This window comes from Lethenteron reissneri, chromosome 34 (genome assembly GCF_015708825.2).
Source record: "Lethenteron reissneri isolate LAM-NWPU_2019-01 chromosome 34, ASM1570882v1, whole genome shotgun sequence".
NCBI classification, from domain to species: Eukaryota; Metazoa; Chordata; class Hyperoartia; order Petromyzontiformes; family Petromyzontidae; genus Lethenteron; species Lethenteron reissneri.
In genome coordinates, this window is record NC_083812.1 from 7337387 (window position 1) to 7360995 (window position 23609).

At 40.9% G+C, this 23609-nt stretch overlaps 1 protein-coding gene across 2 annotated transcripts in view; it reads right to left on the bottom strand.

Moving 5' to 3' along the window:
• Positions 1-1829: 1829 nt before the first annotated feature.
• LOC133350623 (uncharacterized) overlaps positions 1830-23609 on the bottom strand; it is a 33103-nt gene continuing 11323 nt past the window's right edge. The window contains exons 3-8 of one of the 2 annotated variants that reach the window (XM_061565197.1): positions 17639-17791; positions 12763-12868; positions 11427-11659; positions 8969-9060; positions 7533-7609; positions 1830-2338 (exon numbers count right to left, since the gene is read on the bottom strand). In XM_061565197.1, the coding sequence (XP_061421181.1) occupies positions 7558-7609; positions 8969-9060; positions 11427-11659; positions 12763-12868; positions 17639-17791 (636 nt within the window). In that variant the 3' untranslated portion in view covers positions 1830-2338; positions 7533-7557. Of the gene's footprint in view, positions 2339-7532; positions 7610-8968; positions 9064-11426; positions 11660-12762; positions 12869-17638; positions 17792-23609 lie in introns of both variants that reach the window. The other variant, XM_061565196.1, reaches the window with a different exon arrangement.

Below are 23609 nucleotides of genomic sequence, written 5' to 3' on the forward strand. Positions count from 1 at the left end.
CCATTGAGGGTGGATTCTGTTAAAACCCAGGAATTCCTAACCAACCGGAGTTGGTGTATGTACATGGAATGCATACACCTTAGCAGAACTTGTAAAAGTTGTAAATCATAGAGCTGCAAATCGGTGAGATGTTATTTGAAAGCTTTGCCACTCAAACGTGACACAGGCAATAGCTCTGTTGATTGATGTTGATGGCTTTAAGCCAGAGGGATCAGGTGCCACGCTATTAGTTTGTGCTCACCTGTCAATATTAGATATTATTTCGACGATAAAGGCCATGACAAAGCAAACTGACAGATATGTTTAAACGTGTAGCTTTCTGCTTTTACGCCTTCACTTGCTTTGTTAATTTTGAACTCCATAAATGTTTCAAAATAAGGTCCACTCGGCCAAGATTTTGAAATTTACGGTTTAACTTCTTTTCGACACTGTACCAGAAAACCGACGAGTGATCGAAACATTGGAACACATCCCTAAGATTAACGCCTGTCAACGATCCCTCTGGTTCAATAAAATCAGTTAAGCGCAGCATCGAGATTAGTGTTTCTTTTTAAAAGTTTCCACAATTACGTTATAATTGTTCCATTTGCATGAAGTCGAGCTCGCAGTCCCGTCACTCTGCATCCAAAAATCAGATTACATATGAAAAAACTTTAATAGGCCGATTAATCCATGCTCGAGACAACTTTTAACAGCCTGCAGAGATCTTCAAGAAATAATTATCCTCCAGTGCTGGAATTCAGTAATGCCCACATTTTAAACGAGATGTTTTTTTATGCAGTCGATGACTGTGGCCGAGACCACCAACTTGCATTTTAGAACCCATTTAAAATTTTAGGCTGCTATCTGGATTTGAATCCAGGTTCTCAGCGACACATACAACAAATGGTGTCCATATTTCCACAGGATATTCATTTGTTCGGGTGGTGATGTAGCAAAGCAGTGAATCAACTTTCGTTAATTAATATGAAACAATTGAGACAATTGTGAAGCCAACGTACAGCTTGCTATCGTGTCAAAGCTTTGAAACGATAGCTTCCAAGAGCAAGATTGAAAAGCTACCGATATACTTTCAGGTATTATTAAAAACATTAAACGTGCACAAGCTGGAAAAACATCACTATAGAACGTGACTTGGTCATGGTCGTAATTCATAAAGATCTAAGAATTATCCGACTGATAATAAAAACTGAAAACAATCATGGCACTTAGTGTTCAATTGAAAAGGTTTCAAATATAGTAATATACTTAGAGGTCTGACATTCTGCACTGGTCTTACCAACAGAGGACCTCATCCATTGGGTTAATTCTGAAGCATAGCTCGGATCTCTTCAACCACAAGGTTCTGGTCTCACACTTGTCCTGTGGTCAAGTGTCAAAAATAGATTCAGAATAAAACCAGACCGAACGTGGGCTCACCCTATTGGTCGCCCACGCTCAACCTGGTGGTCACGGATTTATCGCGCTCGATGATGCGAACATGAAGCCTATGCAGGCGGCCTTGCCAGGAGGAAGGGATCACAACTGGAGGAACACTTGAAAAATCCCACAAATGGGCTTTTGCGACTACCACAACATGTCCACATGTTTGGCAAATAATGGAAGAATACCGTTCGTCTTATTGGTCAAACTCTCAACAGAAATGTGCGTGCACAATAAAATAGTGAACCTTGTTGAAATGTAAGCTTGTTTGTACAAAAATGTAAACTTACTAATCCAATGTATCAGGCCAAAAAAACCCCTAAAAATTGCTTTAATATCAAATTACTTGATGGTTAAAAAATTAATCAAATTAACTCAGCCATAGAAAAACAAAAAGAGCATTTGGTTTAAAAGCATTTTATTGGTGACATTGACCAGAGTGTAAATTATAAACAGTACGAGTCTTATTCAGAGTTGTTCGTAAAATAAACTCCGCACAAAATAAATCATTTTGTAAAATATCAATAAATACTGCATTTTAAAGATTAATACTGATAATTTGAACCTTACATATGTAATGTTCACAAAGCATATACAAATCTATACCTCTGTAAAATATACTTCCCTCAAAACATACATTTATATAAATACTGTACCATCCATATAGCGCATTACAGGTGTAAATAAAAGTGAGCATTACAAAATACATGAATGCAAAACCACATATAATTCATATTTTATGTATAAAATGTAAGAGTGCACGAAAAATTCTATCACATAAGCATTTGCAAAGCTCCGGGTACGTTTCACTCCTGGTGCAGATGCCCATCATTTGACTCGCACATCGGCTTGCGAGCACAAGATACACACGAGAAGATGTGGAGCTTCAGAGTTTCTCGGCCGTAAAGTTCCATAGCTGATGAGAAAAAAAAATGCAATAACAAAATCATGAAAAACAATGCAACGTTTGGTTTCATTTAAAACGAGCTACAGGAGAGTACATCATATTGTAAACAGGTAGGCTTTCGCGACCAATATTATTCACCATTTAGGTTTTTTGCGGCTAGATTGAGCCACCACCCGACAGTCAATTCGTAAGATTTGACACGTAAACGAAACGTGCTAATTAGGTACTACTTCAGGAGCACAAACCTCCAACATTAACAATTTGAATACGACGTTTTCGCTGGTAATTACAATCAGCTTCATCAGGGCGATTTTTGCCAGAATTCTGGCAAAAAATGGTTACAACTTCAGCACAAATGTGCTGAAGTAGTAACCAAGTGGCACGTTTTGATTGCGATGCAAGCACATAATTGCTCTGTCAGGATCAATGATTTTTAAATAAGTATACATCATATGCAACAACATAACTCCCCCCCCATAAAACACGAGGTCATCAAAACATTCATCATTACAAAACATGGATATATTATTGAATTGGGAACATTAATCGCAGTAATTTAATCTTGTGGGGGATGTGAATCGTTGCCCCATATTCACCATTAAATTACCACTAACAGCATGTATGCTACTAATCAAACGCATTTTACATGTGTATAATACACATGCAGCAGCCTATTCTTTACTACATTTTATTCATGTTTACAAGTAAAAAATGTAGTTTAGGCTTGAGACTATTTTTATTATTAATATAGTTTATTTGCGAAATCCCTTAAGATGTAACATCTTATGTGCGAATGTATCCAGGGTGAATTCGACGTTTAATATTTAGAGGTGTGCTCTTAATAAGTCCCTACAGTATTAATTGCCCTTGTGTGCAATTAATCAAACTTTGAAGTGCAAAGCACGTTGGTGGCAAACAAACTTGCCGGAGATTAACCCAAGATGATGTTAGAAAAGCATCAGTGAGGCAAAGGAATGTTAACATCGAAAGAATGAGCAGGAGCAGAGAGAATAAATTAAATCCACTCAGCCGAAAGCATTCCAGATTTGAAATAACAAAATGAAACCAGTGAAGTGTCCTGGGAATTGACGTTGTGTTTTTAAAACGTTCCTTGAGAACATTTTTCGAGAAAGACAAAATGAATTGCACATTTTCAACGGGACAAACACTGAATAATGGATAGAGACAATTACCCCTTGTTTGCAGGCAAATCCTTGGTGACCAAATATGATCGGAAACTAGCACATAATACAAGTGATTAGGTCTGCCTGATGTAAGGGGCACATGTATAACAAGGTGGGAGTTTGGTATCCATACATTCTCTAGGTTGTAAGAAGGCTACATGCACAGAAATAGGCAGAAGATGCAAAAACCATCAGTGAAGCTATGCAGAAAGAAAAGTATGATGCAGGAATTAATTGTCAGCGTACTAAAAATTTAATTTCCTGGAAGAGAAACAATTTATATGAATATTAAATATCAGGTAATACTTTATTTTAAGTGTATGAAAGACACGAGTTGGTAATGTAAAGCTAATACTGCTCGGATGGGGTAGAAATGGTAAAATAACACAGTGTTTACCGAAAGAAAACGCATACTGACGCCTATCTGAATGCAGTCACACCACCACCCCGCACAGAAATCTGCTCTTATCAAGACGCTCATTCATCAAGCAAAGAAGGTGTCAGATGGTGACAGTCTGAGAATTGAAATTCCACATGTTAAAGAAGCGCTGCACATTAACGGTTACAATGAAGCACAAATCAACAGGGCACTAAATACCAAAACCAAATCAAATAACAAGAGCATTGAAACTGCCCAAGTAATTAAAACGATCAAAATACCGTACATTGCGGAAGTAACTGATAAACTCGTCAGGTGTTTGGAAAAACAAAACATCAGAGTCAGATTTGGCACGGTACATAAAATACAGAAATTAATATCTGGTACAAAAGATGTATTGCCGAAGCTATCAACAGAAGGTGTGTACAGGATTAACTGCACGTGTGGTAAATGTTATGTTGGGCAAATAGGACGAATGATCAGTGTGAGACGAAAAGAACAGAGAAATATTACATTCTCCAAAATGCAACTGTCAGCAGTAGCAGAACACGCATGCCAACAAGGATACTCAATTGATTTTGAAAATGTTGAAGTTTTGTGCAAAACTCACTACTACTGGCCAAGACTAATTAGATATTCTATCGAAATTGAAAGAAATCAAAATAACTTTACCCGTTCGGATAGCTACCGTCTTAGTGCTGTGTGGAAGCGAATCGTCAAATAATAGACTTAAAACTTTCGTGACTGCAGGAATTCATATTCTTGGTGCGTTCGGTAAAGTCACGTAAATAGAAAAAAAAATCTTAAATAAAAGCAAAAAAACATTTTCTCTCCGCCTGATGTTGCGATTGAAACGTCGTGGGTTTTTTGCTTTAATTTGAGCTTTTTTTTTTCTATTTACGTGACTTTACTGAAAAAACCAAGAACATCAAATAATACATTATTTAAATGCATGCCTACAAAGGGCAGCGTACTTCAATCGGGATTACCGTTGGTAGGGCTATTTTAATAAACACAATAGACAGGAAGGACAAGTTCAAAGGGCTCGCATAATGCACATGCATAATGTAGGTTGCCTCAGTAATCCCCCCCCCCAACCCACATTGTGCAAGAGGACAGAAGCGTGGTCAACACATCTACACCTCAATATAAGGAACGAAACAGTAAGACTTCTCCACAAATCTGGCTGTTGCCTGATGAAGCTAGTTGTAATTACTGGCGAAACGTCGTACTCAGATTGTAAATGTTGTGGCTTGGCTCTCCAACACACCGGTTAGTGCTGTACTAGTGACGAATTGACCACGTTCTGTTTACGTGACAACCCTTACTAGTTGGCTGTGTCGGGTGGTGGCGGGTTTTAACGACACATTTATATATTTACGTGATCCAACCCAAAAACCTCCATTATGGATTAAGCTAATATGATGAATTATTACCACAATTTATAAGCATTAAAGCATGGGAAAAAATAACCATAATAATCAGAATTTAAAAGGCTTAAGTTGATATTACAAGCAAAAGATGATCATTTAAAACTATAAATAATCAAGTTTAAACATTTCATGAATGCAGAATAATCATTATCGTTGTCTCGGGAGGATATAAATAATGATACTGTACCAATGATTTATTTGTGTTGCAAATCATTTAGTGTCAAACTAGGACCCACATCTTCAAGAGAGGGCCCTTGCTTACATTAACTGGCAGTTCACCAGCAATCATTCAAGCAATCCAATCTCTGCCAATGACATTGTATGTCAAAAACTAGTCCAGAATTTGCTTGCAAGAATCAATGCTGCTAAAATTATGCACTCCCAGAGGGCCATGGGTTGTGAGATAAATGCTTTATGTTTTATGCGGCGAGACAGGTTATATTTAGTAGACTGCTTATTTATTTTATAAAGCAGAAGTTGTCTATGATTGATAGCCAGTCTACCAAGGTCGCTTATTTTATTATTTAAGAAGGAATTGAAATGTGTTGGGAGTAAGGCTGAATTATACTAGTAGGAACATCCTGGTTACATCAGCCCACAGGGGATTATTGTGTCCGTCCGTCATGCAGGGAGGGGCTGGGTGGGGAGGGGCTGGTCACCCCGTGGTGCCCTTATAAAACTCAACGTTTAACCTACTCAGGCCAGCTTGTGCCCACCCTCACAGTCGGGCATATTTGCGGAATACACCACGCCGCCGTTGACCCTGGCCATTGACCGAGCAACCCAACGTTCCTACCAGCTCCCTCCGCAGGAATGTGTCAAGCTTCTCTTGGTCCTTTTTCTTTAAAGTAAATGTCTGTATTTCACCCCCCAACATATCGAGATGGTGCTGTTGGTGCCATGTCGTGAGACGAGGTATCAGATCACTCTCAGCGAAGTGCAATCCCCTTGTGTTAGAGAATGGCCCCACCAAAGCGGATACAAGAGCTACCCGCTGAAATGAAGTCACGTGACCTCGGATCCACACTACAGTAGGGGGCAGCATTTTCCCTTACCCGTTCTTCCACCGAGTGTAAAGACAAAAAAAACCAAGCAGTTTTAATTTCTGGAACTGGAATTTCGGCAATTTAAGTGCATAACCAAATTGAATGCGATTTTCTGTTGTTGCCATCATTGGCAACTGGGCTGATACCATCAGCTTACCACACATGAGAACCTCGCATAAATTGGACAACTGCCCGGTTTCAAACCCAGAACTTCAGCAGTCGGACATGAAGAATGCGACCAACTCTCACTTCTTTAAAAAAACAAGCTGCCTGGCATCTCTAACCAAGCGGCCCACTGGTAACTCAGCATCGCATGACGGTGCAGCTCCAGTGTACATCGACATCAAAAATTGTAGTTGAACATTTGCCTGTATGGGCGGCATTACTTAAAACAGAGTCACGGCCAAACTCACATTTTTAAAAGGACGTGAAGCAAAAAAAAACACCAAAAAAATACACACCCCGATCCCACCTCCTTCACATTCCAAGCCCATAACACAAATTCCTACTTGGGCTCACAACACTCGGCAGATACAGCCCATTGACAGATCAAGCTCTGGCGAGGTACCCTGCCCCCCCCCTGGGTGAGGGCCTGTGCGGCAGAGGCTGCACGTAGACCGCAGCCTAAACACAGAGCGAGGAATGAAGCGACGCTGCGTCTGTATTTCATAACACGGCTGTAACCCAGGAAACAACCAGGTGTATTTACGCGCATACTAGGACTAAACCCTGAAATGCAGCCAGCCATTTAAAAAACAGGGTCAGTGTAGTTTATGTAATAAGTGAAAAATAAATACGTGGAGGAGAACTGCCTGGAATGGACGTTACATGCCACAGATGTTTGATTTTCTCTACCACCCTCAAGCGTATGGTTATTCGTAAATATAAATAAATCCAAAGCAGGTATTGGCTGCTATCGTTTGCATAACATTCAAAATGTGCTGCAATACATTGGACAAAATTAAGGCAGACTAATTTATATTTAATTTTAAAAAATGTGAGTTTAATTATACATTCTGTGAGAAAGAAACGCACAGCAACTGTGCATTGAATGTACTCTGCATGTATTATAAAACATCGGTTGTATGGTCGTTGTTACCGTTCAAAACAGAAGCAAATGTCAACACGTGGCACACAATGGTGAAGTTTGCATAAACATACCGGTTAAAAATGGTCGAAAAGGCTTTTAGCTGGCAGAAAACTCCTCCGTCTCTTTGATGTCATCAACTTCTTCGCTTCTGGAAAAAGCAAGATGCATGTTGTGGTGAGGACCACGTGGGTGGGTAGACAAATGTGACAAGATTCAAAGTGCAAACCTCCCTTTTGAACACTTTCAAATCTCAAATGTACAACTATTCTAGATAGCTTGACACTTTGCCTATTTTTCCACTAATTTATAAAACATTTTTTAGATACACATGACACAGTACATGCTTCGTCTGCACAGAAAAAACATTTCACGGAATACATTTTTCACGGCAACATGCACTTTTAAGAAAATGCTTGCAGTTTGTGTGCGCGTCCTTGGCCATTACAATTTTACTCTTCACGGTAATTAACTATTATATTTACTTGTGCTCTTGCCAATGTTTATATCATTTCTCCAGTGTACTTCTGGAATGGCACATGCCCTATATTTTTGCCATGTAAAGTTAATAAACAAAACACTAAACTGCTTCTCTTTTAAAGCCTGATCTAAGCAACATAATGCGTACTTCCTTACCTCCAGCAGAAACATGGACATAATGGTCACAGATGACCTTAAGAAAGGCTTTATTTTACTTGTCTGGAGATGGAATCTTAAACACATACGAATAATGGGTATTGTACTATACACATCTTAGCAATAATTATAATAATGAAACTCGACCACAAGCGATAGCTTACCCCTTTAGCGTGTCACCGTTTTTGCCCCGGGGATAAACAAGACGCACAGCAAATTAACTGCTGTGCGATTAAAATCACGTGCATCTCCCATGTGGGCAAGACAAATATGCAACTTTACAGTGCATTAGAACGAGAATTGAAATTGTAAATCTTATCTCGCAAGTTCACTGCCATCTACAGGTGTGTGGCTACTGAATATGAGCATAGGAGCAGCATGTGAAGGGTTGACAGGGCACACCATGGTACAGGATTATGCTGTTTGTGTGCTTCATCAAGTCAAATTATTACACTTCACACAGCACATTGAGGGCACATGGTCAACGTCACCCTCTCGGAAATGCCAAAAGCAAAGCGAACATAACCGGAATTGACATTAAACAGTCCCAAAGCAACATGGGAACATGTCACTAGTCTTTCTTTTTGTTGGTGCAACAACGGGCACAAGTTTAACGAATGCCAGAAACGTTAAAGTGAAGTGGACACGTAAACAGTGAGGAAATTGTGTGGTCCGAAAAAAACGTCCCTACAGCCCCCAAATCCACAGAAGGCCTCTGGCTCAAAGTCAATGTCGAGCACCAAGAACAGACAACTGGAATGCGATTGTTCAGGACAGCCCGGACTGGGCTACGGGGTAATGCACACCCCCATCACCGGCCGTGTTCACTCGCCGAGGAAGGTGGGATAAGTGTGGTCCCGGGCGGCCGCCTCACCTGCTGTACGTGCTGTCCCCAGAGTGGCTCTGCTTGACAGCTTTGCTTCGCTTGAACAAAGCCCTCAGGCTCTTCCAAGGTGCTCTCGAATGCTGCTAAAGATACATGGGGGATAAAATCGGGCAATGTCTTAAAACGTCACACTATGCATGGCAAAATGCAGCTACACACACCACGTTGATAGCCTACATGCACACACATATGTATGTATATATATATATCTAGGGAAGCGGTAGCATAGTTGTTTGCACATTGCACTACGAGCCGTGGCAGCCCGAGTTTGATGTTTGGCATGGCTGAGAATCTGTGGCGATTAGCCGAATCTTTCCTGGGGCAATCCCTAGGTCCTTAAATGTGTGCCTGGTGTGGTGTGTATATATCAGCACTCGGGAGACAAAGGTGGCAGAATATAATCCTGGCCACACCACCCTCTAATTCGCATTTTTCCAGACTTCATTAGGAGGTGCTTGCAAACAGCACTTGCCCCAACAGCCTGTATAGCTAGGGATTGGATCCACATATGAAGTCGAATGGATCCCCATTAAGCCTTTAAACCATCGGAAGTGCTGCTTCGTGAGCACCTGTTAAAACTAAGCACAACTTCCAAAAAGGTCCAGTGACCACCATCACACAAAGCTCTGTCCACACCCCTTGCTGATGTTGGCACAAGATAACAGTTTCCTCATTAAAGGCAGTCATCCTCGTGGGAAAAAAAACAATCAGGTCAGCTTCAAATACTAATAATCACGAGGGATTGAACCCGAGCTAGCAAAATCATATAGCAGTGCATGAATCACTCATAAATAGGTCAGTGTGTCAATACACACGTATGCTACCTCTTGGTTAGAAATACATCACGCCATTATTAACCATTTCACCGTTCTGTAGGTAATCAGACAGGATAAAAAAAAATACTTCATCGGTATCGAGGCTCCCACAAATCCATGCGGGAGGGCGCGTGGCAGAATTTGGCAACAGGCAATCCCTTTAAAAATAACGGCGCTATACCCCTCTAAAAATATTAACGCTAAATCGCTTGCACGTTGCGAGATTCAGCGGTGAACGCGACCCACCCCGCAACTTGCAGTCGTCTCGGAACGGGAAAGGGTTAATGGACACGTCTTTTTTTAAACATCAAACAGAATTAATTAAAAACTTGGAGTACATTTTTGCACATCTGCCTCGATAAAATCAGATAGGTTTAATTACAATAAGCGGGGCGCTGCACAGCAGATGGTTTACACAGCTGATGTGGCCTGGCAGAAAACGGCAGGACGCGGGGTTAAAGTGCACTTGTGCGATGCGGCAGCTTGCTCGTACAAACATGGCCCTGTGACAAAACACTCTTTCCACATCCTTCATACAATATCAAAGCGGTGGGCAGCACGAGGAGTATTTACAAACGCTATCAATTACACCCCTTCTAAAAGAGTCGATACCAGAAACAAATTGTGGAAAAATACGACTGCGTTTGGCAGTTGTTGGATGAAAATGGCTATTGTTAGATGTTAGAACGTTGGTTTATTTTTGGCTTCTATCAACATTATTTTTACCCTTGCCTTTTGTTAAATATATATGAATTATAAATCAATCAACCTGGGATATTTTACAAACCCAACTGGACATTCTAGACTAAAAAAATTCCCAGCCATGGTTAATAGCATTGGCGATTCACATCGGAACTAGTCCTGCACATCCACCCTCCTCCCCCTTTGCCAACCCCGCAATGACAAGAATGGTGACGCATGGTCAAACAACCCCTATTAACCAACACAGCATAGCGGCCTTCTTTCAGTGGATTAACAAAGGGATATAAATTACAATTACTTACAATCCCTAACACTAACTGAATGAAAATAGACCAAGTATCTGAGGCTATAAACATCCAACCACTATTGCTCAACTTCCTCAAATTCAATGACCATGTGAATGGAATGCACCACACTTGCTAATGACTAACCGTGCAGCATATACCGCTATGGGGATGTGTGATGTGTTACACAACCCATCACCTGCTTTTAGAAACATGGCTCAGCCACATGTTACGGATGTGTTTACACGGAGGTTCAGCATCATATTTAACCAACTCGTCACACTTTGAAACCACTACAAAACAATTATTTGTTCATCACATGCGTTGTATCTAGTCATATCTCAGAAGCTAAGCTGGGATAAGCCAGGTTTGTCCTTGGATGGGAGACTGCCAAGCACAGACAGGGTTTGTCTTAGGGTTATACGGTGGGCAAGAGAGCAATGAAGCAACATCAATTTCTGTACTGTACTTCTATGCTCCCACCTCAAATGTAACCCTATTGTGTGAAGTAAATGTCTTACTTTCGCTGTACATGTCATCGCATTTCATAATAATAATAATAGCCACGCGTCACAAATAACAAATACGAGCAACCACAATGTCAAAATGTACAATTTTCAACACAAACAATGGGAGGAACCTTACCCGATTGAGAGTCATCGCCCCGTCAATGCAGTCCTCCGGCTGCATGCCCGCGAATGACGCCTCCAGATGCAGCGGTCGCAGGTTTGGATCGGAGTGGCGCTTGGCAGAGGCCGGCCACAGCGTGTGATGCCGGCGCTTGGGAATGGCACCTGCCGCCACGGCGCTGGCCTGCTGCTGCTGCTGCTGCTGGCACTGGGTCGAGCCGTCGCGAGCCACGGTCGCGTGACTCGAACCTGGACAAGCACGCGCGCACTCTATTAGCCATCTTTGCGCAATCGCCAGTAAACGGTCGATGCTCGTGTTACATGTATTTTTATTAACGCAAGTTTTTATTTTTGTAGTCACTGGAAGTTAAAGACCGTGGAATTATGCAGTGTCGGAATATTTTGTCGAGGTTTCTGTTGATCATGTTATTAAGGCAAGTGTGTTTTTTTTTGTTTATAAAGATGATAAAATGCTTGTTGAATTATTGACAATTTGGCCGATTATGCTTCATGCAACAAGATTTAAAAAATCCACAGCAAATTTTGTATTATAATTTAATCGTAGAATTTGTCATAGTACTAACTATTCCACACACCAATGATAACCAGTGAACAGTGACCAAAATTCTTTCTAGCAGTTAACTATTTTCGCATAGGAATACCGTGAAGCATGACATAAAAAAACAGAATTAATGTTAACAAGCACTTGTAGTAAAATACCATGCCAACTTTGGCATCAGTACTGCAGTATTAATGTAAATGGAGTGAAAATGTATGCACATCATACACAGATATACCAAATCAAATAAACACATTTGTGCAAGTTCCTTGTAAAAAAAATCACGACAAAAAAGTATTCTATGATGTGTGCAAGGTAAACCTCTTTGAAGGACAGATATATTGACAATAACCAACGTTATGCCAAGTGATGTCACCACTAAGACATGTGCTAAACGTTCTTACCACGTAAAAGAACACCACTACCTGAAGCACAACCCCATCATTGTTCTCACCGCTGCATTAAAGGCAAGAGGTCTCAAAGAAAGCCACAGTGTCACATGCTAGGCTAATGACCTGAATGGGGATCACAAACTGATGAAGCAATGTCAATGCCTTGGGTGTTTTTTCCCTGCCTGTGTGTGCACATCAACAATATGTCATATTCTCAATTATAAATCAGTAGGTGCTGTATGTACCCTGATAAAATTCCAAAATTCATAAGGTCAACATTCTTAGCTGTAAAACCGCCTGAACTGTCCAAATGCTAAAAACCATTGTATAACCTAAACATCTGATAACAACATGACGTCAAGCTGCTTTGTGCGCATGTGTGGTTGAGAGTGCATAGATACCTGAAACCAGTTCCTGGGCCATTGGCAATATCTTCATCTTGGCGATACGATTCTGTGGGTCTTGGGCCCCAAACACTTTGGTGTGAGCAACCTCTGTTGCCTTTTTCTGGAAATTAAATGACAGAGGAGAACATTTTAAAAGCTGGATTTTTCAATGCATGTAAAATAAAACACCATCCTTGTTGGGGTCAACATCATCCCAAGTTGGTTTTGTCTAAAATTGCTGGCCAAAGGGATTTCTGGCATAGTGTCGTGTGGCTCCTTGTGTAGTGCAAGGTAAACGGGTCTCCAGTAGGCAAATGGAATCCATAATTAAATGGGATATTAAGGAGTCCCCCCTTTCACAAGCCGCTTCATGTTCTTAATTTGAAAGCTTTCCTCAGGATCAACAAAATAAACTGATGGGCCATGTGCATTTCCTATGGCACATTCATAACCCTCAACAAGGCCATTAGCATTTTAAGCAGACGAACAATGATGTTATATGAAATATAATTCACTGTAGGTGGCAAAACTTAAGTGTTGAATAATTGGTGCCCAAGGAAGGCCTTCCAATCCACAGGCTTAAGCCTTTCATATTTGCCTCCGTCTATAACCATCCGTTTCTCTCTGGGGTGAGTTTTCATTCATACCCTCAGTATGTACAATCACATTCCCTTCACTGCCCACAAAATTCTTACCCTCAAACTAAGAGAAAAACATATGTACGTGAACATCATTCAATTTGTACAGCAGTGTGTGATGTGTAGTGTTACATTATACTGGTAGGAACCTCCTGGTTACACCAGCCCACAGGGGATTATTGTGCCCGTCGTGCAGGGAGGGGCTGGGTGGAGAGGGAGGGGCTGAGTGGGGAGGGTGGGGCTGGTCACCCCGTGGTGCCCTTATAATACTCAACGTTTAACCTACTCACGCCGGCTTGTGCCCGCCCTCACATTCGACCATATTTGCGGAATACACCACGCCGCCGTTGACTCTGGCCATTGACAGAGCAACCCAACGTTCCTACCAGCTCCCTCCGCAGGAATGTGTTGCAGTGGCGCTTAACACAATGACAAACCACCACTTCAAGACATAATGACCTTGACTTTGCGGATAAGATCTCAGGCGATTAACATGCAAGTAACATAAGGCAGTAGAGAGAGGTCTCGAAGATTCAGACTGCAGTGCGGTAAAGCCAGTGGTACATGCAATATTCAAGGCTATGACTAGAATTACATTGTTTTGTAATAATGTTTGAGTTTGCTCCCTTTAGATCTGGCATCATCTACATGATTTTACTTGATTGTCAGGGTGCTCTGTGTGTGATGATTGCTGCTTGGTGATTGTACATCATGAAACGATAACCAAGTCAAAAGGTATGTGGTTGTGCATGTTTTACAATGCGAGGATAAGCAACCATCATGTTCCAAATGCCTCAGAAAGTGTTGGCAATATATTGTTGAAAAACACTTTGTTCAAATGCAATTTACACAATCTATGATTGAATATGGCATGGACATTCATATTACAACTAAAACGTTACTAGAGTTATGTAAATATTGGCCAAGAGGAACTCTTAAATAAGTAAACTTTAATATTACATTGGTGCTTAAAAAGCGATTAGCAGATGTTGTGTATACAATCACTTGGTATGGCCTTTTTGAGGAATGGAGTGAAATCGTTTAGAGCCCCACAGACAAACAACAGATTATTGTTGGAGCTTGAAATTGCATGTAATAGCGGAGTAGTATGGCAAAGCCACGAGGAGGCCTTCATCCAGCAATGGATGTAACATAACGGACGATTTAAAGTTGTAAAATCACTTCACGAGTCTACAACTAAACAAATATGCTTTGAAATTCCACACAAATCGTTGTGAACGTTGACACTGTATACAGCATTCTCCGTTACGGGCAAAGTGTTTCATCAGTGCTCGTAAAACAAGTTACAATACAGCACCCACACGCAGTATATTGGTAAGCAAAACACAGACTACGAATATCAAGAACGCAAAACAAGCACAAGAGGTTTTTGTTTGCAATGCTTGTGGATATGCATCTCGTTTATTGCTATTCCCAAGTCATCTGAACCAAAAAAAACTCAGCTGCGGCATCAGCAAGAAATGGAGTGGCATGAAATAAGCTATGGGCGGAAGTCATAACAAGGCCCTCACTGCATGCCAAGCCCAAAAGAATGGGCACATTGTACGAAAAGAGGAGGACCCTAGAGAGCCCACACAGTGATGTGACAATGATAACTCAAATTACTTCCCTGTGGTATCATGCAGCACAGCAGCACACACACACACAGAGCCGTTTAGGATAGAGTCCGGACCGAGATTGCTGCATGGCTTATACGATCACGTTTCACTAAGTCACCTTATTAAAACTACGTATGCTCCTGTTGCAGTCATAGCAGATTGTAGGGTTTTCTTTTAAAATCCCGTTTAAGGACTCAAGACCTTGTAATTATTTTGGCACTGCTCGACTTCCAAGAGAGAAAGAAAAAAAGCCTCCATCACAACTTGCTTTGGTGGGAAGTAAGAGGACAACGACATTATATTCACGGTTTACTTTAGAATGGTTGCTCAGAAAACACTCTTGCTTCTACTTAGCAAGTTAAATGATACCTTACAGCCCTTTGGGAGTGGGCAAAATTGGAGGTTTTATATTTTATGCACAAATAAAATAGAGTAATTACAGTGCATCAATTCCGCGTCGACTGAAAACAGACAACCGGAAACAAGTCTCATTTTACAAGATCTACAATTAGATACGAAAGTAATATTTACAGTACTTAAAATGGTTATGTTAAATGAACACTGCACAATTAAGTAGACTAATCATCTTGATTGCTCTTTTCATGTGGTTATTTTGACTTTGTGGGTTATCTTACTAATCAAATGCCCTTAAGTAAGCCCGTGGAATAAACAGGTCATTTTTTTCCACTGGCTGAAACCTGTCGAGCACAATCTTGACCATAACCATAAAAAGGCTGCCAAAGCCTGCAAAAGGGTCATCAAATGCCTTAGTTGCATACAGGGTCCAATTACTGGTTTCATTCATAAAAAAACCACACACATTGCATCATGTACCGAGAGGGCGATTGCTGCGAGCTGGTACTTGCTGATTGTGCCAACGCATACAAAGCGGTGTTGTAACCAGCATAATGTTGTAACCAGCCATAATGTATCATAAGTGTTGGTGCTCACAACGAACAATGTGCAGCACTTTTTCTTTTAGGCTCGGTTAATCTATGAGGGCACCAGGTCAATTTGAAATTCCATTGCCACCGATTTGTAAGCGTAATCAATCATGTCAATACTCGCAATTGTAGAAACATAGCGAACAGTTAGCACAATTATTCCACCATTCTCAAAACAGAACAATTTATTCCATGTAAATGGCATATGTCAGTCACTCTTATTATAATATCAATCTTATTATCAAGGAGTCTACAATGACGGATAGCACAAACGTGATTCCCACAAAAATTGATGCAATGGGGAAGACCTAGGAGCAGATGGGAAGACAGGAGACAATATATTCAGCATAATGTAAATACAAAACTACAGAGAAGGTGGCAATGATCGGTAGATGTGGTGGGGGATGACGTAAACAGCACAGGTGGAAACACGTCATACAACCGAATGACGAATTGTATTTCGGACAAAAAAAGAATGCAATTGTTAAAAATACACACCACCTGTTTATTTCAGGCACCATTTACCTCGTAAACCTGAGTGACTAATCTGGGCTTGGCACTAGAATGCTCGAACCCAACCTTGCACGTACCTGTACAAAATTGGCAGATGCTTTGCTAGGAAAGGATCCAGCTCTAGCATCGATTGTGAAGGATGGATGCCTTTTCATTACTTTGCGAAAGTAAAGCAGCAGGGAATTTTGAATTCAAATAAAGTGAAATTTGGACCCATTTGGTATGTCTGATATTTCAGACTATTCTTCTTTCTTGCAAAACCAGGTAGATTTAAACTACAAAAAATGTATCAATAATCTAGTTCTATTTTGCTGGCTTAACTGTAAATGTGGTAAATGAATACCTCATTTAGTGTTAAACAGATTGAAAAAAAAACTAATGCAAGGGTGACCGAACAATAACTAAGGATACAATAATGTAATTTTAAAATCAGAAAAATTGGGCAGTTTTAAATCATGATAAATAAAGACAAACAAAACGTCGATTTAAAATCTTGCTGGCTATCGCACCACTAAACATTTTCACGCATGCCCAGTGGTGCACACAAAGTCCCCCATTCATAATTATATGTTGAGCTGGTGGGTTCTGTTTTTGTCACGGGTTAGCAGATGATCTCGCACAAAATGTATTTATTCGGGCAGATTCAAAAGGTGTTAAGTATGCACACGTGCGCACAATTGTACACACACCAAAAGATAAACGTCTCAAAGAAAAAGACATGCACTCACACACGTATGGAATCTCACACATGCGGATGATCACGTACACACAGAAACAAGACAAAGGTCCCCCCCTTCCCCCCCGCCCCATTTAGGCAGACTGTTTGGGGCAAGCGCTGTTTAAAGCAAGCACGGCACAAGGGGGTGGTGTGGCCAGAATCATGCCCGGCCGCCTTGGTCTCCCCAGTAATGACGTATACACACCGCACCAGGTAATCATGCGAGTCAGAAACGACCGAGGAGAGAGGCCAGGACCGGTTCAGATATTCGTCACCAATGTTGAACGCGAGTGGGAAATTGATCTTGGGTCACTTTTTTAGCACATTGCAGTACTGCGCCACCGCTCCCCACATCATCACAGGCATGCACGCGCGCACACACGCACGTCAATACATTCCTTCTCAAGCTGACCTCCTAGCACACCACACTATCTGTGCGTATAAAAACCAAAGACTTACGGTGCCGGGTACAGCCTGGCCAGCCAGCTGTTGTGCACGGAAGTCCCCGCTCCGAGCCCGCTCGTCGTAAACCCGCGAGATGCATTCCAGGAACCGCACCATCTCCAGCAGCTGTACAAAGCCGGTGCCAGCAGCAGCTGCTGGCTCGCACGGCTGCAAAAACAAAAAGGCTGTCATGAAATTGCAATGTCTGCATTCAATGAAGATTGGTCATTGAAGATGAGACATTTACGAACTAAAGCGAACTGTTGGGATGGCCACGCCACGTTCTCAACTCTGAGTTGGTGGTCTAAACAAGCGGTCCCCAACCTTTTTGGCACCAGGGACCGGTTTCGTGGAAGACAATTTTTTCATGGACGGGGGGGGGGGTTCATCATTGGGTCCTTCCCCCTTTTCAAAGAAGCTCTCCAGCGACGTTTGTTTTTTACTCATTGTGGCTTGGGTTAGAGCTTGTGGGCTTACCAAAACTGTGACGGAGACAAGTGCGCAGTGCGCGAAAGAGGCGCGGACGGAAGTGGTGAATAATAAAATAATGGGGGCGGGCCACGCGCGGACTCACCGCTCTCACCTCCTGCTGTGTGGCCTGGTTCCTAACAGGCCACGAGACCAGTACCGGTCCGCGGCCCGGGGGTTGGGGGACCCCTGGTCTAAACGACAACATGGCCACATTCAGCTCTTTTGAGCCAGTGTTCAGGACAAGGCTTTTGTTTCTGCAATACTGCACACCATTGGTGCCGTCAAGTCTAAACTGTGAACACTCACGTTACGTTTATTGGGTCATGATTAATTTAAAAGCTTTTATATTTTCTTTGGCCAAAGGAAACGATTTCAGCACAAGTGATGTCGATGAAATATATAAGAAACACACGGACTTAACTGCCAAGAAAAACTAGCATTAACTGCAGGACAATATTTATATTTGGCGTCTTGAATTATAGGGATTTAGGGAATAGATTTTAACACATATCAGTGGCAATTGATATCAGGACTGGTCCCTGTGCATAGCCTTCATCAACCCGCACCGACTTTCAGAGTTGAGCATGGTGAAACACACCCAACCAGTGTGGAGAGGCCTTCATCCAGTAGTGAATGGACTGAAAATATTACAATTCCTATACAGGGGTTATTAATGGATTTGGTTACAAGGACATCTTGTGCTCGATTAAAATGGTAAAGTCAGAAAAAGGTGCCAAATGTAATTTTGTACCTAATATTCATAATGTATTTTTAGCAAATTTACTCTTGCTATTTCTATCAATATGCAATGCAACAGAGGAATGCACACTTTCCGGTAAGATATGATTTAATCCAATGTCTTAATTGAACAGCATCGAAGAGGCGTATACGACAGCATTTTCTTGGCCAGAATTCCTGTGGCTTTTGTGATGTCATCAAAACAAGAACTAAAATATAGAGGAGCAACTGCATTTTCCAGCCACTGGTTTACAAGCATAAAGTAAGATTACATGCATTCGCTTCATAAGTGTCAGGAAGTTAATAAAATGGTTAAGAACATTAGATTTTTTCTCATGTGCCTAAAAGTACCAATTCGAATAAAAAAAAAACAATACTGCTACTTTGGGTTTCTCGATTGTGCTGAATAGCACTCAAATGCGTTTCCATGTTGTTCTGCATCCAGTGTGACATTTTACTCCATGTGCCGAGAGAAATTAATTTCCTCGAGAAACTCCCAGGATGCCGAGCGACGCATACAAACCAAACATGGCGCGGAGCTAGACGAAAACGCATGCTAGAGAATCAAGAGTTTCATAGTTTTGATAAATGCAATATCATGGGTAAAACAGGACTCCCTTTTAGAAACAACATCAGCATTTTTTTAATTGGCTAGACATGCTATAAAAGACAGAATTGCAGTCTAAACAGTTTATGCAGAGCACAATGCAACACCTGCCATGGGGCCGAGTGTTTGCCTGCAGGTACGGCTTGGCTTACAGCTGCTTTTCACACTGTTTCTTTTGGAGTTTTCTATGAACCGACTGCACAGGAGTCACAATGCAAGCACTGGGTGGAACAACCTCTCACACTTTGAACAAAAAAAGGGGTTAGCGTTGCCACACACTGGCGTTACTATAAGTCTACAAAAATAGACGAAACCGCTGAAACACCCGTACCATTCCGTGTGTGTGTGAACAAATCCACTAAATAACTATCCAAATCAAACAAGCAATAACGCAGCGCTACGAAGGATGAAAGCAAATACTACAGTTAAATCCAACATATTTTTGAACTATATTGTTCACAAGATCAATTGTGGATAATCCTGTCAAACCTACTCGCACAAACTAAACTTGGAGTTATCTTCAAGCACATCGAATGCATAATAGAACTAAAATGCGATTTTAAAATAGCCATGTTTGGTGTCGACGGATTCTGGTAGGGTCACTGGCTAAAAGGGCTTCCAAAACTTGAAGCCCAACTTGTGTGTGATCACCTTTGGATTTGCGGTCTGGATACAATAACCTTCAATCAAGTGCAAAGTAAAATATAACATGATATACAGATTTGGATATACACATTTTAATTTGCATTAAAATGTTAACATTTTAAAAGTCTATAAAGGACAGAGCGAAACACGTTATTTTCTTTGAACTTGAAGTTTGGCAACTTTGGGGGGAAAACCAATTCAAAATGACAGTTTACTTGCCTACATTCACAAACTGAGCACGAGGTGATCAGTGGCCTCAAACCATGTACCCAATGAACATTGGTACCAATAGCTTCAACGTTCCATTTGGAGATGGAGACTTGCTGAGCTGCTTGACTAAAGATGGACCAAACTTAAATGTGATGTACACTCAATGGACTGGAATTGGAGCTGCCAATTTCAATGAATGTTTATGGATAACTTTAGTTCTACCAACTTACAGTATTACCAATGTTTCTATTTACATAAAAACGGTCTTGAGTTTACAAAAAAACACAACAATTGCTATGGGGATTCAACTCTGGCAGTATTGACCAAGCAAAATAAGATGCACTTTGCTGAATAAAGCTATTTGGAACTTTCAATAATGTGGTTCAAAGTCACAAGACACAACAACTTTATATATTAAATAATAATTGACTTTGTGGGCAATATATAAAACCCAAGCTGTCATTTTACTGCTAAAATGATTATTAATGTAAAATTGTATGTTGTCTAAATTATGAACGTTGGTGAAATTTTAGTCATTAATGATCATAACCATGTTCAGTTTTAGTAAGGGACAATATACATCTATTTTTCTAAACACTGGCTATAGATATTGAAAAGTAAAATGGGGTATTTCAAAGTCCTAAAACCACCAAAAATGCAACATTTATTTTGCAATGAACAGTAACATCTGGAAATTTTGACCTCTGAAATTTTGTCTCAATAGATAGGTTATTTCAACCCAACTGTGGTTGGTGGAAAAGAGACCGCAACATTTTTGTGGAATAATGCAAAGCAGCCAGATGGTGCCACATGGCAGAGAACACAGGAATGCCTCTTCCCTTACTCCTCAGCAGGGTCCTTGGTGAGCAAGGGCAGGCAGAGCTCAGGGGCTGTGGGAGTTCACATGCCCGTTTTATGCACGCAGACGACGAGCCAAGTTCTTTGCACGTAGCCTCACATCAAAATAACCCAACAAGACCACTATCTTTGACATTCATCACGACGCAAAAACAAACGAGAATGTTCGCTCCACCATCACTGGCCTTAACCACATTCTGCCACCGTTTGCTCAGCTCTATATACGTTCCAAAGAATGCTCAAGGCATACGAAGCAGCCCAAGCAGCTAAGGCAACAATGGTTCAAATAAACAGGCCAGTGTTTCATGAAACTAAGGAAGCAATATTTCTAGAATCTTCAACACCCTATAACTTTGAACTTTATCAAGCCATAATTAAAGCACTCCATCTGCAGATTAGCAGGACAATAGTTACGATTGTAGAATGTAAGCCGAGTAATTCAACGACTTAACCAACAATAGGAGCTTCCGATGGACAGAGCCAATCCTGCAAGAAGCACTCGATAGCAATCTGTATCGAGTTACTGAAATGGCACGGAAGACACTCAAAGCCTTATTGATTGTTAATTAACAGTATTCCTTGGCTTAAATGCCCACAGTTATGGCCATTGTTTCAATATTGCCAAGAGGCCAGCTACTAGCAAAAAAAAAGTCTGAATAACTTAGGGGGAGGACTCATTTTAGGTGGACATTAAGGCGTTCGAGGTGGGTGTCAGGATGGAGGACTGGGCTGCCCTCTGTTCCGTGGTGCTGCTGCCAAAATGTTCCTGGGACGTGTCGTTATTTGCCCCCTGCATCTCAACTCCTTCATATTTCCCCCATATTTGCCCTGGTGTTTTTTCTCTTCGTTTTTCTCCCGGTAGGAGATACTGCAGAAATTAAGTGCCTAATAAACAAATCCTTATTTGCTTTCTAAAAACCATAACAAGGTTTCAGAATTAAGGCAAATTTCTTTGGGAGATGAAGTAATACTCTTTTTTACATCAGGACCACATGAGTGGCTAATCAGAGGAGTGTCCATAAAGGGAGAAGTTAGGGGCTCAAAGGAAGACATTAATTGAGGTGTTTTTGTATTTGTGGGTGCGTCACAGCACAAAAAAATGGAACTGCTATTTTCCTGCACTTTGTTTCGGTGATTACTGTACCGAATTCCAAGAAAACACTTACACAGTTGATAGCATCTACAAAGGTAAAGATCTGGAAATAAAAAAAACGTTAAATGTGGGTGGAGCGGCGGACAATTTAGTCACGAGGTAAATCACTTATAAATATAATTGCAAGTGTCCACCAGTCTGAGTGTATTATTTAGTTTGAAGAAAATTATGTGACTGCCTTGTAATTGTGTTTGTCACCAATAACAAATGCTCTTTCCCAAAATAAAATCTGAAAAATAGGCTCAAATTAAATTTTCAGTGACATCGACTAAGTCAAAAGATCACCATCAACAGAACCAATGAAAATCTTATTCCAACAGATTTGTGACAATGCTCATTTTGAACTTCAGCCTACACAGCTAGGTATGTGGACAGAGCTCAGCTCAACCCATAAAATGGGCCCCAAATCGGTCTGCCCTTCCACATCCACAACAATGTTTGGCACATCTATTGCATGACACACGCATTTCTCATTTATGGGAGGTAGACACACTACATTTGCAAATTAAGCATACAATTCTAAAACAGCATAAACATTTTTATAATAATAATATTTCAATGGAGGGAGAACAGGTCGACTTTGACTTTGGGACATGCAGCTTAAGGTTCCGTTATGAAATTTTAAAAAGAGAACAAAAAGGCAATCGGTACAGTAACAGAAAATGCCTCGTGCCTCTTTGGATCAATGTCAGCAGGCCACACTGGTAAACAAACAGCCCAGCATGGGAAGACAACCATTACTTGCCAGAGCAGCATGCAGACTCGTACTTGTCAGTAGAACTACCCCCTATACCTCAGGTGAGATCATCCTCAACAATTCAACTGGAAAAACTGGAACTTGACGCCGAATAGCACCCACACTGACACGGCTTAAATCTCTCAAACCGTGTGACAACGCAGCAATCCGATTCATGTTGTAACACCCTATACATATTCATTTTTATGTAAATTATTAGTTTTCACATCCTATATATTAGTACACAATTGTGCATACATTGCATTGTTTTTGATCGTGTTTCTCTCTTCCTTGTGCTTGCACCCCCCCCCACCCAACAACATTTCCCAGTTCCCTTGCAAAGGAAAGGTCTTCTCAAAAATGGGTTTCACTTTTTCCACTTCATTTAAAAATTATATCCAGAAGTTAAATGTAAAACAAATTTTGCCTGTAAACTATTTGCAATTAGTCATTCGTTTAATAATCGCATGTTTAACAAGCTATAATGTTAAAATAAGCTAATATCGTTCTATAAAATATATCGATGTACAATTACAGTATTATGCACAATCCAAAAAAGAGACTAAAC